At 39.8% G+C, this 16,235-nt stretch overlaps 1 protein-coding gene across 1 annotated transcript in view; it reads left to right on the top strand.

The window, feature by feature from the left end:
* Positions 1–16,235, top strand: part of LOC121521674 (gamma-aminobutyric acid receptor subunit rho-2-like) — a 68,649-nt gene that overhangs the window by 29,700 nt on the left and 22,714 nt on the right. The window contains exon 3 of the mRNA XM_041805808.1: positions 15,999–16,066. Within this exon, the coding sequence (XP_041661742.1) occupies positions 15,999–16,066 (68 nt within the window). The remainder of the gene's footprint in view (positions 1–15,998; positions 16,067–16,235) is intronic.

Here is a 16,235-nt window from a genome sequence, read left to right as displayed (position 1 = left end):
ATTGTCCTGTTTAGCTTCCAAAACTACTACTGCCATGTAGGCCAAGTCCTTGTTTTCTATATAGCTAATTCCCAATGTTTGAGGCTCAAGTGTGTCACTGAGACATACATAAATTTAGCCCTGCCTAAAAAACCTTGAAAGTGGTGAAAATGTTTAGAGAAACCTTGGCCTACACCTGAAATTCAGTAAACAGTAACCCTCATTCTTATTAAATGTTTACAGCAGCCTTACCCCAACACGTGTTTAGTGACAAATTGTGATTTTGCTTTACAAGGACTTTAAAAAGCTTTTCCAGCTCACAGCTCTGCAGCAGCATCGTAACAGCCTCTTTATGTTCAGCAGCTCTCTGGTTTACACTTCTGTAAGATAAAGCTGAAAAAGAAAATCAATATCCTGCAGGTCTTTCTGCTGAACAACACAACCTGTAAGTGGGAAGGGGGCGTATTTATCTCTAATGGTTTAATCCAGGCCTGCCGGGGGAAGACTGGCCTTTAACTTCTTTATTTTTCTTTCTTCTTTGGCCGGATGCCCACTCAGAAGTTCATTAGATTAGCATAAAGCATTAAAGAGAGCTAGCACAGCTCATAGATCTCTAAAAGTACCTGCAGAAACCCAAAAACTGCTTCCATAAGTGAAATATTCCCCTAATGTCCGGTTTCAGGCTAAAATCTTTAATATGCTTTGCCATCTGTTGGCACACATCAAACGTATACTCTCAAACTTTATATATTTTTTAGATTTATCATCGTTTTGTTGCCTTTAAGTTTAACTTTCTTAATTAAAGACTTTACGAACTTTCCTGCAGCGTGGGAAATGAAAGTCCATAAACACAGGAACTCAAATAATTAGGCTGATAAAATATTCAGGAGCTGAATAAATCCCTAAACGTGGCTAATAAAATGTTTGCTTTTATGTCAGGGTGTGTGTGGATTATGTGCTTTTGTTTCTGTTTGGACAATAATTCTGTTGTAAGGAGTCAAACATTGAGGAAAATAGAGCAGCAGGGGGTTAGTTGAGCTTTGTGAATGTTCTGCAGCTGTGTGTGCTCTCATAAACACGAGGCTTTTACATTCAAATTCAGAGTGTGGGCTTTCTCTGGAGTAGTATGTGTGTTCCTGGTCAGTAAGAGAAGCATTGACCTGCTGTTTAACCTTGCGCTGGTGTACAGGATGAATGTATTAGAGATGATTGTGAGTACACTAGACTGACACTCTCAGGTAGTACATGGTGTATATGCATGGCAAAGGTGCTTGATGGGGTTGCTATAACAAAGGAAATAAACTAGCAGGACATATTCCTACCCATGGACCTGCAGCCAACACAGATGGTGATGCTGTTTTTGTGGGACAGAGAGACAGGTGGGACAGATGGAGAGGGTATGACTGGGTACGACTTCAACCTCTGTGTGTGAGACGTTTTCAAAGGAAACTCCACAGATTTCTGTCACAGTCCGTCCCAACTTCCCTCGTACAGTGTGAATACTCAGGTTGTGCATGACCATCTGGAGGCAAAACGAGGGCAACAATGGATTTAAAGTGGCAAAAAAGTGGAAGAATGAGTGAAATGCAGGTGGCAACCTCCGGTCCTGAAAAATGAAGCCAATGCAAAAGTGCAAATAATTGAAATACCGTGAGTTCCCACTTGAGGCTGACTGCAAGAACACCGGAAGTCCCATCTGAACACCGTTTAAACAGCTGGGTTTTTACACTAGAAATAAACTAAAAATAAACTTTTTGTACCAAAATGGTTTAGATTATATTTAGGAAAAACCTCACTGCTCACTGGTTGGCGCGTCTCATTTGATTGACAGATAGCTTAACAGGCAGAAGCTACATTTCTGTCAACCAGAATGCTAGCTAGCTAGCTGACAGGAAGTTGAGCTTAGTGGGCGGGCTGTTAGATTGATCCAAAGTTCAGTTGAGACAGCGATTTCAATATGGAATCCAAAAAAGAGTGAAATGTGGCAAAAATTGGTTAAAAGTGGTGTGTGGTCTCAGAGGTCTCACAGTCTGGCTGGGTGGTCTCATGCAGTGGTTCTCAACTCGTGGTGGGTCGGGGAGCAGCTTTCACTGGGTCGGGAATGTGTGTCTGGAAAAAAATGGTGGCAAAAGTCTATGAAGAACATTCAACCGTACCATTTATTTTACTCTGTTTTATTGTGATAATGGGCAAATTTAAATGTTTTATCAGTATTTCAACTCATTTAGTTCCTTTTCTTGCAATAAAAGAGCTGCTTTAACCATGTTCATGAAGTAATTTCTCAAGATCTCTAGAAAATCAGCTCATCATGGGGAAAGGGGGCTGTCAAACGTGAGTTTTGCCCTTGGTCTTGTTCTTGTCTTAAATTCTGTTCCATCCAAGATCTTAAGTGCAACATTTTTATTTATTTACAGCTGCATTGTTGAAGGTTTTTGGAAATCTGGGTTGTGATTTGTCATCAAAGATGCTGGTGGGTCCTGAGGCTAGAGTGGTTGAGACTAGGGATGTCACGATCACAGATTTTCTTGGTGCGATTATTGTCAGAGAAATAATTGCGATTTTACGATTATCACGATTATTTTTGCATTAATTAATTTCACACTACAATGAATATGTAAAATAACATGAACCCTCCTTATAGGTCTTGTGTTTTATTTCCATCTTAGGATGCTCTTATAACAAAATAATATATCAACAATGTAAAGTAACCAATAATTACAAGAAAAATAATAATAATCCCATTTTGATGGACCACTCCAGTGGTCTTAGCTGAGTAGTGTTTGAGTTAAAAAGCTATAATTCAGTCGATCACATCTATTTTATGTCCTTCAAATATAAACAAATTCTTCATATTCACAACTGTATTTATTACAGTTTCTCGTCAAAAACAAAATTTTCCCATTTTTAGTTGGCATTTGCACACATCATTACGTATGAACTACAGTTGTCTAATATACTGAGGTTACCTGAATGCATCATATTTTCTGCCTTCAGCTCGTAAAGTTCGTTAATTAACTTCAGTCCTGCCAATTCCACCACAGATTTCTACACTGGATTAATATTGTTAACAAACAGGACTAGCTCAAAGTTTTGGAGCATTTATCAGCATTTATCTGAGCAGCTGAAGAAGAAAACTGTCCTGAAGCAGCTGAAGTGAGGGATATTAGCCTGTTACTCCCAGCACTACAGGATACCATATGATAGCATGTGACTCACAGGCAGCGTCTTTTTTCCTCAAGCCGACAGTTTAAGGTACATTCTTGTTTGATGTGATGCATGACACTGCCAGTTTATGTTCCCCTTGAAAGAACTGGTGTATGTTTTAACACCAGTCTTATCTTAAAATGACGTTACGTCACAGAGCCTGTGAGACTCGATAGCAGTATCGATAAGCTAAAACGTTATTGATTTCGGGTATTGCAAAAACACAGAACCGGGCCCCATGGACCCGGGTTTTGATCCCCATCCCTAACATTGACATGACTTAACCCAGTTACTATTTACCTTTACTTTGGCGTACAACGCTGGGTTATTATCCCGCAGGTGCCTGATTTCACTGCAACTTTTTTGTGGCATGTTTTAAATTTAGGCTGACCGTCTTCCACAATGACACTCTGGTCATTTTTTTGTATCCAAAAAATTCCTCATGGCTGACTTCAACCGTTTATTCGGAGGGAACAGCTCTTCCTCTTCATGCTATAGTTTGTTTGGGACTGTGACACGCCACCGCCTGCAACTGCACGCAGGCAACAGGAGGCGGTGACACGCGGTTGTTGTGTAACTTTGTTTTCGTTCCGGGCGAGTTGCGCTGACGTACCAATATGGTTCCTGGCATAATATTTTCTGGAAATTGACGATATTTAGGAAAAGTTACGATTAAGTAATCGTAAAGTTTAATACCACAATTAATTGTGAAAATGGGTGATCGTGCCATCCGTAGTTGAGACCCACTTGTCTAGTGTGTCTGCTCAGAGGATTTTAAGATCAAGTCTCTTAAAATTGTCCTTATGTCTGTGGACTCTGTTGTGTTTTCTGTTGCACAATATCTTCAATAAAAAGGACTGGACTATGATGATTTTAACTCCAGGATTGAACTCTGGATGCTGCAAGCTTTATTCAAGGTGCTGCAGGTAGCTCAGACACATGCGAGGCTCAGGCTGTAGCAGTGGGCGTCATATAGACCAATCACAATACAGCATATTGAAGAACCAGTAAGGGAGCCTGTTGCAAGTGCCTGGCTCAAATCTTAACGGTTGCAAATCTTGTTATGAAATTCTGGTCAGAATGTACAGTCTCCCTCATTTTTTAAATTATTTGAGATTTGAAATGGTCTAGTGCAGGGGTCATCAACTCCATTTTCACAGGGGCCAGCTTTTTCTTGACCGATGCTGTGGGGGCCAGACATTGAAATAAACTGAAATAGAATTAATATTTTCCTCTAATTAATATATTCTTGTAAAAATATTATTTCCTTCCAAAACTAATGGAACTTAAAGCATTTAACAGTGAGATCAGTCCCTATCACCTATACTGCAGCCAGCCACAAGGGGGCGATTGAGAAATTTTAGCTGTGCATTTCTGGAGACATTGTGATGTTTATCACTGAGTTTAATGCTAATATGCTGTGCTGTGTGTGGCCAAAACCCTCTGGGGGCCAGATGGAAAGCTGTGGGGGGCCTGATGTGGGTCTCCAGTTGATGATCACTGATCTAGTGTGTGTGGTTGGCCTGACCAGGTAAAAGTAGGTATTTGAAGTGTCTATCACTTTGACATGTTTCGACTGCTGACTCTTACAGTCTTCCACTAAGAGTCAGCTGATGTTGCTGTGACATGTTGTTTCTGTTGATTGTCCACGTTTGACCCGTGTGCTCTTCTTCTTCTTCAGGTTGTCTGTAATGCATCTGACCTTATGACACCAGTGTTTGGATGTTCAGCTGTTGTAAATGTCTTGGTTGACTTATTTTAAAGTTACTACACTAAAAAGTTGATTTTACTGATCTTTCTTTACTACTGTTTTCATATTAACACACACAGATGAGGCTCTGAGGGCTGCAGAAGCTTCCAGCAGCATCCTGAAGTGGAGTATTTCCATGACGCATTTGTGGGTCTCATCTGATGATCAGTGTAGTGGAATAATTCGCTGATGCTGTCAGCCTAAAATAGCGAAACGGAAATCTTCTGGCACAAAGTCACACATGTTTTATACGTACACGATTGTCCTGCTTGAACACACACTAACATATTTTCTTCAGCCTCAGTATAAACCATAGAAATCACGCTGCAGCACACTGTACTCTAAAAAACAAACACATTCATACGTCCTCCCAGTGCTGGCTGCAGACCCGTCCAGTTCCGTCATCCCCACTGGTCTGGGCGTTTGTCCCAGCAGGTATCTGCCGCTGATTCTGCTGAGACAACACATCAACCCGGGCTCGGGGATTGTAGAGTCTGGCACGTGATGGGGGACATATGGTGTGAGTAAGAGCAGGGAGGACACTCTGGTGACAGCTGGACGAGTAAATACCCCCTCCTCTCTCTCTTCCAGGTAGCAGCTTTGTCGTGCCACCAGTTATGTAAGGCTGGCACCCTCTCTGCTGCTCAGATTAACAATAGCACAGCCGCCAACGTCTCTTTAATACCAAAATACAAAGAGGGTGCGTGTGGATTAATGAAACAGATACTAGGATTCTCTCCCAGCGCAGTGGAAATCCCAAACTGACCTTAAATAACTTCACCTCGGTCAGCTAAACACCACACATGAATGAATGATAAACATTATTATCAGGATAATGAAAGCTGGAATTATTAGCAGGATAAAGCATCATGTTTGTGAAGCAATTGTGCATCACAGGAAAAGCACATGGCAGGAGTGGAGTGTTTCTATACAGAAAATCGGCTTTTGTTGATAGAAATTTTCCCCCTGAGGAGGAAAAGTGCAAGTGCAAAGGCTAAGCAGTGGGTGGAATGAGTTACATTAGGAAAAACATGCAGCATGGTGGGAAACAATGCAGATGCAGCCACTGAAACAGAGAACACAAAGGCAGGGCCAGGATTGCATTTTTGGCTGGGCCCATGTAATTTTGTCCACACTTGTGGACCAATGTGTCCCATTCTTTCAGGCATCTATGTTCTGTACATATTTTATTTGAAAAAATAGCTGGAGAAGTTTCTCTGAAACATTCAACCATCAGCAGAGTCTGCATTTTATTCACCTGTGGACGTGGGAGTCGTTTATAAATCAGGGCTGTCAAATGATTCAAGTTCTTAATTGCAATTAAACTCAGTTTCTGTAGTTTACCCTGATCAATTTCAACTTTTTGTTACAGTTTTAAATTCCACTGTTTTGCATTCAAAACTGTTTTATGCTGTTTTGGATTTTCCCTTGTTTAATGCCCTGTTCACACAGGGCTAGTATTACCTCATGACCTTAGATAATTTGGAATAACCTCACTGGATGTCTGGATTTTTTAGTCCAGTGTGAATTGACCATGTCTTTTATTTGAGATGTAAAAATTCCTGAGCAAATTACCAACCGTATCTCAGCACACAGAGGTCCACGGGTGATTATAATCTCATACGAATCAGCATCTCCATAACCTAGGGTGGTTATTATGTTAAACCTGTGCAGCTTTTTCTGCTCCTTCTTCAAAAAATAGTGAAATCTTTGCAGGACATTGTTAGCAAATTTTTGACACATAGAGGCTATAAATGGTGTTTCTCTTTCAGTCATTTTCAGTATACATGTAAAAATAGCTTTATTTTACTTGACAAATTGAAACGTTTGAGGCCAAATGTAGGCCTTATGGCACATCTCGCATTAGGGACACAAGCTTGGTGGTATAACATAAATGTTTTAAATAAGGTGTGTCAAACAGCTCAGCCAGTGAGCAGATTTCAGTTTACCAGCAATGTGTTTGGGGGGGGGGGGGCAGTATATTTTAAAATATAATAGCATGATATTTTCATCAATTCAAAAAACTGAGAATAGTTGGACTGAAATACTAGCACAAATACCAATCATATGTCATGATATTGCTAAATCTGGCAGGTCAAATGAACATAACTGGTACCCAAATGAAGAGCCGTTTGGGAGCCAAAAGAGCCGGTTCTTCTTGCTGAGCCGAACCAAATGATCCAGATCACTGAGAAGAGCCAAAATTCCCATCACTACTGTTAAACGTAACAGACAAAATTCAAATTTAACACGAGGTTAACAGTATTTATCAGACATATAAAGAAAATGCCACCTGCTGAACAGGATGTGCTCCAAATTGCATGTTTTGTAGGAATTTTAGAAGTAAAAATTGTGTATTTTCTTTGCTGCAGCCATGCAACCCTCATGTTTTCCTTCAGGAATGCCTGTAAATTTGAGTTCATTACAGATTCCACTTATCCTATGTGAATGCACTACACTGAACACTGACGACACAAATGACCAGAGGTCCTTAGGTAATACTTTTACCGTACAAATAGGAGAGTAACTGACTTCCTTTATGAACACAGCCTGGCCTTTTCCTCACTAAGGAAATAGGAAATAAGGAACTTTGGGTAGATGAGAGGATATGGCATAAACTCAACCCAACTTGATATGGATTGAAAAGAAATATAAGGAACAGCGAAAAGGTAAATGTTTGATAACAGAAGGAGCAGAAGACTTTTGATTTATCTACTGAGCTGTCTGAGTTTTTAGAGTTGAACAAGACGTTAAGCTAGAGCAGTGGTTCTCAACTGGTGGGTCAGGACCCAAAAGTGGGTCACAAAACCTTTTTCAGTGGGTCGTGGATGTGTGCCTGGGAAAAGAATTGTACCAAATTGTCTATGAGACTCTATAAAAACGCCTGTTTTGTCCTGTTTCATTGTGTTGTTACACCTATTGAATTGTCTTAGGCCCATGAACTATTTTTTATCAAATACATCTGATTGATAAAAACAAATCCCTAAAATTTGGGTCACAATTCTCCTTGAGGAGTTGATGGTGGGTCTCGAAACTCAACCAGTTGAGAACCACTGACTTAGAGCAGATGAACTGTCCAGACTTCATGTCTGTCATCAAGCAGATCCCTCTCTAAGCTCCAGTCTGGAACATTTCTGTCTGATCTGAGAATGATGATTTAAGGCAGGTAGCATTTCACTCAAATGCAGCTGCAGCAGTTTTATCAGAACTAGAACACTTTTCTTTATTACAAGTAGAGCAAAATATGCACTTAAAGCTTTGCTATGAGGAAAAGATTACGCTACTTTTCTCCAGAATTCCTTAAGCACAAGTTTGGGTGGTTACAGGCCTTGTTTTAACTGTACTATGAGCAGGTATAGAGGGGGTGCTCTGATGTCACTTAGCATGGGACATGACCGCTCGGTCCGGCTGAGTGGAAATGGTCTGAGGCACTGCTGGCTGCTTAAAGGGGAATGGATGAAAACAGGGGAAAGACTAATGTCCGCTTCAGTTAGGGAAATCTCAACTGGAGAGAGATCCACAATGTTTCTTAACGACACAGTGGACCGTGGACATTTATTAGTGATCATAAATCAAATCCTGGCATCCATAATGGACCTGATTTCACGTACACAAAGCAAGGCCCAAAGGCTCACATCAGCCCGTTCAGCAGTGATTGATATGCAACTAAATTAACTTTAAAAAGTTTTTTAATATCAAGTTTTAGATCAGCTATTTCTCCATATTTCAGTGATTCTTTTACTTCTTTTACTTAAGCTAACTGTCAAAAGATTGATCTGAGGTTGTTAAACCTTTTTGGGGATGTATTTTAAAACCAGATCAACGTATGTCAGCTGTCTTTCCTAATCTAGCTCAGTTTTAACTAGGGGTGCACTGATTGCAATTTTCTGGCCGATCACCGATCACCTGTCTTTAAAAAGCCTGACCTCCCGATTCCGATTTTGGCTGATACCGATTTTTTTATGACTGACAGCATACACCTTCAATGTTCCAATCTTATTTTATTGAATAACATTGAACAATACCCGTGAAACAATACAAACTTGTTGTTTTAACTGCACATGAGGTAGTTCTGTCAAATATGAATGAAAAGTTTAAAGCATTGCTGTCCAAACTACTAAATAATATCAGTTTAGTTTAGTCTTTCATTTTTTACATTTTAGTAAGTAGAGGCATATGAAACCGATCTTATTTTACAAGGATTGGCCAATCGCCGATCTCCCAAAATTAAGGAAATTGAGGCCAATACTGATCTTGGCCGATCGATCGGTGCACCCCTAATTTTAACTCAAGTTAAAACCTTCATTTTCCTTTTTAATGTGACAAATCTAGACTGTACAGCTCTCAGCTTTCACATTATGTCATACAAACTTTTACAGCATTAGTTACATTCACTTCACTCCAGTATTTAACCAAATAGAAATCATGTTAATTTACAAATGCTGTCTTATTTATTCTGTGATAAATATCAGTGGACTTGTCTGTTTTTTTAGTTTTTCTCTGTTAATGATAGTCCAGCGCCATCCTGTGTCTTTATTATGCCGTTATGTCTCCAAACATTTCTATAAACATAATTTATCAGCCGACAATCTGTACTGACCTAGTGGCAGCTACCAAAGGCGAAATTCAATCCAGCATTGCAAGTGCCCACTAGGTCATATACTTCATCCTTTGATTGGCCCGTAATGAATGAGACAGACAGGCTGCAGGGAGACGTTGACGTGACTTAACCAAAGTTCTGAGAGAAACAAAAAAGCACGATATTAATGCAATGAAATAATCCACTAGCGATAGAGTTTAATTAATTGCAATTAATGCTGACAACACTATTATTTAATTGGCATGAGTAAAGCATGCACTGCATATTGCCCAAGGCACAAAAGAGAGCTTGTTTATTTTCTTTTGTAGTAAAGACTGATCTGTTTTCAGAAATCTGTTCTTCAACTTCTCTGTAAGAAAATTCTCTCTTTAAATGATTAAAATGAATTATTATCAGATTGTATTAATAACAGGGAGAGAGGGTGAGACAGACAGAAAGAGATAAGTCGATAGGAAATGTGTGCCACATTGTGCTATCTTCCTGAGCTTTTAACAGTTAGGTTGTGCTTTTAGGATAACTTAAAGACAATCAGGTCAGACAGGAACATTCGCCATCTCCTGTTTTTTTGTCTGTTGTTTTGCGACATTAAGAAACTTTCTTCCAGCAGTGAAACTAGATGTGAGCATCAGCAGATACAGTGTTAGTCACTGGAGATGCAGTACAGTTGTTGATAAACCTTGAGAGGTTGTCTGCAGGTGCTGTTATTTACATCCTTCATGCATCCACATACTGTTGAGCTGAGAAAAATGCAAGTGCAAGTGTGAGATGGCCAGATGAAAGGGTGGGCAGCATAAATTGCGACTAATTGGGGTAGCTACATAGTGCAGGGTTTTTTAAAATCCCAATGAAATGCATGCTCTAGTGTCCCTCTCACCACACTTTGCCTAAGCTAATGCGATTTCTCCCTGCAGCTACAGTGATGAAAAAAAAAGTTTAAAAGCATTTAATCCATGATAGCATGAATCTCAATATAAGCGTGCAACAAGCTTTATTCTATAAAAGAGGAGGCTGGGGTGTAGCAGCATCAGTATTGCTGCAAGCAGGGGTTAGTGAGAAGTACATCACATTTAAATACACCACTGTGTTGAGAGAAAGAGCTGTGATTGGCAGTGAGAGCTGAGAGGCGATAACTGGGATCAGCTGTCTGTCCCCCTTCTGTACTGTTCATTTTTCTGTGTTAAGTTCTAGGGCTGGGCAATTAATCGCAAATTAGATTAAATCACAATATGGCATGCTGCAATTTTCAAATCGCAGACAGTGCAATATTTCTTTAACCTGAAAAGTGTCAAAATACCAGTTTGATACAATCTTTTTTTATGCTTCATACCAGTGTTACTCAACCAAAGAGCCAAATAGTTGAAAATACCTTTGCAAGAGCCACAATCTAAGTGGTGAAAAGTGGCAAAAACAGCTTGAAGTAGCAATAAAAATAAGTTAAAGGAGGCTTAAAGGGTCAAAAAGCAACAAAAATGGTAAAAAGGGGTTTCTGTGTCTTTAAATGGTAATTAGCTATCTGACTCCACCCCTGACCACACCCCTCTCAAAACTCTTGGTACTGCAGACACTTTTATCCAAAGCTTAGAACTTGACCGGGGTTTGAACCATCAACCTCCCACACTGTTGTCAGCAGGAAAACCCATTGAGTTATCCAGCATCCCAGTGAATGATTGAGAGAATCAGTTGAGGAGGGCAGAACTTTCTTCCAAGTGGGGGCAGGCCAACCAAACCTGGGGGCGGGTGCTTACGCTCCTGGTGAGGTCACCAGGAGCTAAATCTGAGAACAGCTTGTTTCAGCACACATTTTCTGAAAGGTGGAGAAAAAGAGGGGGAGAGGGAATGGATTTTTCTGGTATTTGAGGGGATTGTGGACAGGCCAGGGGCACATAAAAGCCTGAAAAAGGGATTTTTGCATAATATGTCTCCTTTAAGGTTTTCTGGGGGAATAATATTTAGAATCAAGACATAAAAGAGCCACACGTTGAGTATCACTGCCTTATACGTTATTCAAACCTTCTAGTATGTTTTTTTTTTTTTTTTTTTTTTACAAAAATCTTACTTTTCCTGCTCATACATGTATTTTTCTTCATCAAAATGAGAAGAATATGAGAAATGATCATCCCCTTCAATAAAGCAATCGATATCAAATTTGCTGTATGAGCCAAAATGGCCCTAGTTTAACTTACCCAATATTGTACTTGTTATAATATAGAATGATTTCTTGTAAATGTTTGTTGAACAACAGAAAAAACTGAGGAACCTAAGTAATCGCATTTCAAATCGCAGTTGCAATATTGCAGGGAAAAAATTAGATTATTTTTGCAAATCGTTCAGCCCTATTAAGTTCATATAATAATCTTCTATCTAAATTAACTATAATTAACTGCAGAAATCCTGAGATTAATTGAGATCAGTATAGATTGTTTGGCAGCTATAGCCCAACATGATGGGTTCTGATCTCACACATAACAGCTGCATAATTTTAATGTCTGTCATCTTTTGTAGAATAAAATTGTTTTTATGGTGTTACATAAATATTATTCAAATACTGAATCTGAATGAATAAAAACATAAGCAAGGAAAATATGTTCCATTTATTTAGAGCAGGTCAGCTGCACAAGTAGGAGGGTCATGGTTTACAAGGCCCACCTAACACTCAGATAAGAGGAAAGCTGCAAATCCAGAAGTCCTGCATGTCTGTGAGTACTTTTCTGCAGTTGCCTCTGAATTAGTGTTTTATTATTTGTGTAAATCATGTAAATGCAGTTATTTTGCTTTTTTTGCAGCAAGTTTGTTCAATTTCCAGCAAATATCATACTTTGTATTTGCCGTAGGCTTTTATCTTTGCATCTTTGCTCACTATGCTGTGCATTTTTCTAATTCTAAGTAATTCCACTCATTGTCAAGCCTCTGCACCTGTAAGATACTGGAAAAAAGAGGAGATTTGTTTATTGTTCAGGATATTTTCTTAAAAAAGCAACTTACAATTGCAGATTTTTTGCACACATGAACCTTAGTAGTACATAGAGTTCCAAACACTGACCACCATGATTCGATTGAACTGAAATGTTTTATCTGTCCTTTCAGCACCATGAACATGATGCGAATCATGAGCCGATGTAGACCACCTGAAGAGTTTATCAGACAAGGAAAGATAAAAGCCTTTTTGAAAATACACTTTAAACACCAGTTTGATTCTCTGTTCCACAACAAAAAATAAACTATTGATATCAAACCAAAAGAAAACCTGCTGTGTGATTTATACCCCCTGAAGTGTGCACCATCAGAATTTATGATTGAGGATAAAAACCAAATGGAGATAGCTTTCCATGAAAGGATTCAGTCATATCAGTATCCAACACACTGAACCTTTGGAAAAATAAACCAGAAAAGTTGCAGCCTTCTTTTGTAGTCTTCCATTTTTAATACCTAAATCATCAGAATATAAACGTTTACTGAATAATAGCATGTTAAAGTTTGACAGCTGCTGCAGATGAAGCTTTGACACTTGACCACAGTCTCTTTACTATTCTGCATTTTTACAGGACCACATTCAGATATCCATTTCTAAAAATATTTTTTTGCAGCAAATTAGCAACACTGAAGCAATGCTGAAAATCAGCAACAAGCAACAGAATAAACTTTATTAAAATCATATCACTGCAGTGCACTCTGATGGTCAAATCTCAGAAATACACACTTAATGTTCAAAATAAAATATGATTAAACTTATGGTTCATCTTCGAATAAGGGTTAGGGCACCAAAGTCACTAACTTGTCCTGCAAAACAGAACTGCAAAATGTTGAATATAAGAAACTCAAAACCAAGCTATATTAGCTTCTGCAGCTAGTGTAAGAACAGCGAATGTAGCTAAAAATACAGCTAATGTAACTATGCTAGTTTAAGTATCCATGCTAACAATGTAGCAAGCTTGAGTTGAGGTCAGGACTCTGTTCAGGCCAGTCAAGTTCATCCACACCAAACTCTCTCATCCATGTCTTTATGGACCTTGCTTTGTGCACTGGTGCACAGTCATGTTGGAACAGGAAGGTTCCGACAAATTTGGGAGCATGGAATTGTCCAGAATCTCTTGGTATGCTGAAGCATTCAGAGTTCCTTTCACTGGAACTAAGGGGCCAAGCCCAGCTCCTGAAAAACAAGCCCACACCATAATCCCCCCTCCACCAAACTTTACACTTGGCGCGATGCAGTCAGACAAGTAAAGATCTCCTGGCAAGTGCCAGACCCAGACTCGTCCATCAGATTGCCAGGTGGAGGAGTGCGATTTGTCACTCCAGAGAACGCATCTCTACATCTTTACACCACTGCATCCAACACTTTGCATTGCACTTGGTGATGTATGGCTTGGATGCAGCTGCTCGGCCATGGAAACCCATTCCATGAATCTCTCTACTCACTGTTCTTGAGCTAATCTGAAGGCCACATGAAGTCTGGAGGTCTGTAGCGATTGACTCTGCAGAAAGTTGATGACCTCTGCGCACTATGCGCCTCAGCATCTGCTGACCCCACTCCGTTTTACGTGGCCTACCACTTCATGGCTGAGTTGCTGTCGTTCCCAATGGCTTCCACTTTGTTATAATACCACTGACAGTTGAGTGTGGAATATTTAGCAGTGAGGAAATTTCACGACTGGACTTGTTGCACAGGTAGCATCCTATCACAGTACCACGCTGGAATCCACTGAGCTACTGAGAGCAACTCATTCTTTTGCAAATATTTGTAGAAACAGTCTGCATGCCTAGGTGCTTGATTTTATACACCTGTGGCCATGGAAGTGATTGGAACACCTGATTTGTATTATTTGACTGGGTGAGTGAATACTTTTGGCAATATAGTGTACTTGCCAGATTGACAGCAGCCCTACCGCATTAGTCCATGTAGAGCAGGTTGTTCCAAACAGCTGGAAAAACGTGAGTCATCCGAGCAACTTCAAAATACTACAAAATACACAAACTCCTCACTGTATCAACATTACGTCTCATCCTGTGGCACAAGCAACAGGTCACCTCACCAAGTGGTGAGTAGGTTGGTCACAGAGCTGCTACAGCACGTTTGAGAAAAACCTCAAAATTTTACCTTAAACCGTACATTCTTTGCAGCAAACATTAAACTTTAAAATTCCTTATATAGTAACCCATAGCAAAAGCAAAATATCATCGAACAACATCAAAATAAATGGCAAATCAACCCAAAAAAGGCCAGATAATCCAATTTTTACATACTCTTCCTCATAGTTTTCTCCTGTGATCTTGAGTCTCTGACTGCTCAGGCAAAGGTGTATGCCGTTGGTTGATGCAAACCACTGTGGATCCAGGACGCAGCGCTTGTAGAGTGTGTGAAATTCAATTGTAGACTCTAATGCTTTCTGCTGCCGCTGGACACACCATCACCGTTTAAACACTATCTCCCTCTCCTGCTCGCTTGTGAGGAATTTTCCTAAATATTCCCTGCTGTATTCTTAGCTCAACCTGACTTCCTTTGGAAAATTTACTGTATGGCTGGCAGGAGAATTTCCAGTTTGGGCTAAAAAGTTTTCAGGAATCTGGTGCAAACGTGACCAAAGCTCATCACAGCTAATGCAGCAGCTTCAGATGCTGCTGCTTTGCCCGTCCTTTTCATGCAGTCTTCATTACTTCGTGTCCTGCCTGCTGAGAGCCTTATCTGTTTGACAGGGAAAATTTCCAGCTGTGAGGTCTTTGTGAATAGAAAATTTGCTCAGAAAGATTTCAGGAGCAGCCTGTCCTAAAAAGAAGTGCATGTGTGAAAATGTTTCTAACTGCAGCCCAGTACCGCTCACTGCAGGATGGTGTTTTGATAAAGAAGCTACTTTGAAAGAGATTTACAGGCTTCCATTTACAGCACTACATGTCTAACCGCTCCCCCAGTAAATGCTGAAGTGTCCTCAGGCAAGACACTGGAGCCAATATTTCTCCTGAATGAGAAGCTTCAGTGTGTGAATATGATTAGATTACATCCTGCTGATCAGCCTGATTCTTTACATAGCATCTGACATCAATGTAAAATGTGAGTAAAAGGCTGAATGTGACATGCAGCGTGACTGGAAAGCCTGGAAAGCTGCTATAAGTGTTGTGCATTAACATTTCATCATTGAGCTGTCACGCTTATACCCACATGACAGCTAAGAAGTAGTTATCAGAGGCTGCACAACCCTGTTTGTGATCCCACTTATAAATATGTACTGTATATGGTGCTTGATTATATTATAGAAGCCTCTTTTTGTAGTTTCCACAACATTATTGCAGACATATTAATGCATGGTAGTGCTGTACTTGAAAACATTTCTATTTCTTTCATTCTCTGTTCCTAATCTGTTCTATAATTTATAAGTAACTGACTTTAATCGTCAAGTAATAGTTTATTTTAACAGAACAGTTGTGTTTTTGTAACGTGTTTAAATGTTAATTGTTTTTGCTTCTTGTCTTCAGGTCCAGCCGTTCCTGTGGGAGTGGACGTGCAGGTGGAAAGTTTGGACAGCATATCAGAGGTGGACATGGTGAGTGGCTTGAGTGTGATGTACAGAGCCTTTAAAAAATATGAACCCCTTTAAGTCAGTATTTGGTAGATGCACCTTTGACTTCAATCACAGCACTGACACTGTGTGGATAGGTCTCATTCAGGATTGCACATCTAGACACTGCTATTTTATGCCATTCTTATTTGCA

This window comes from Cheilinus undulatus, linkage group 14 (genome assembly GCF_018320785.1).
Source record: "Cheilinus undulatus linkage group 14, ASM1832078v1, whole genome shotgun sequence".
NCBI lineage: Eukaryota > Metazoa > Chordata > Actinopteri > Labriformes > Labridae > Cheilinus > Cheilinus undulatus.
The sequence above is the reverse complement of the archived record's forward strand: the minus strand, read 5'-3'. Positions and strand labels throughout refer to the sequence as shown.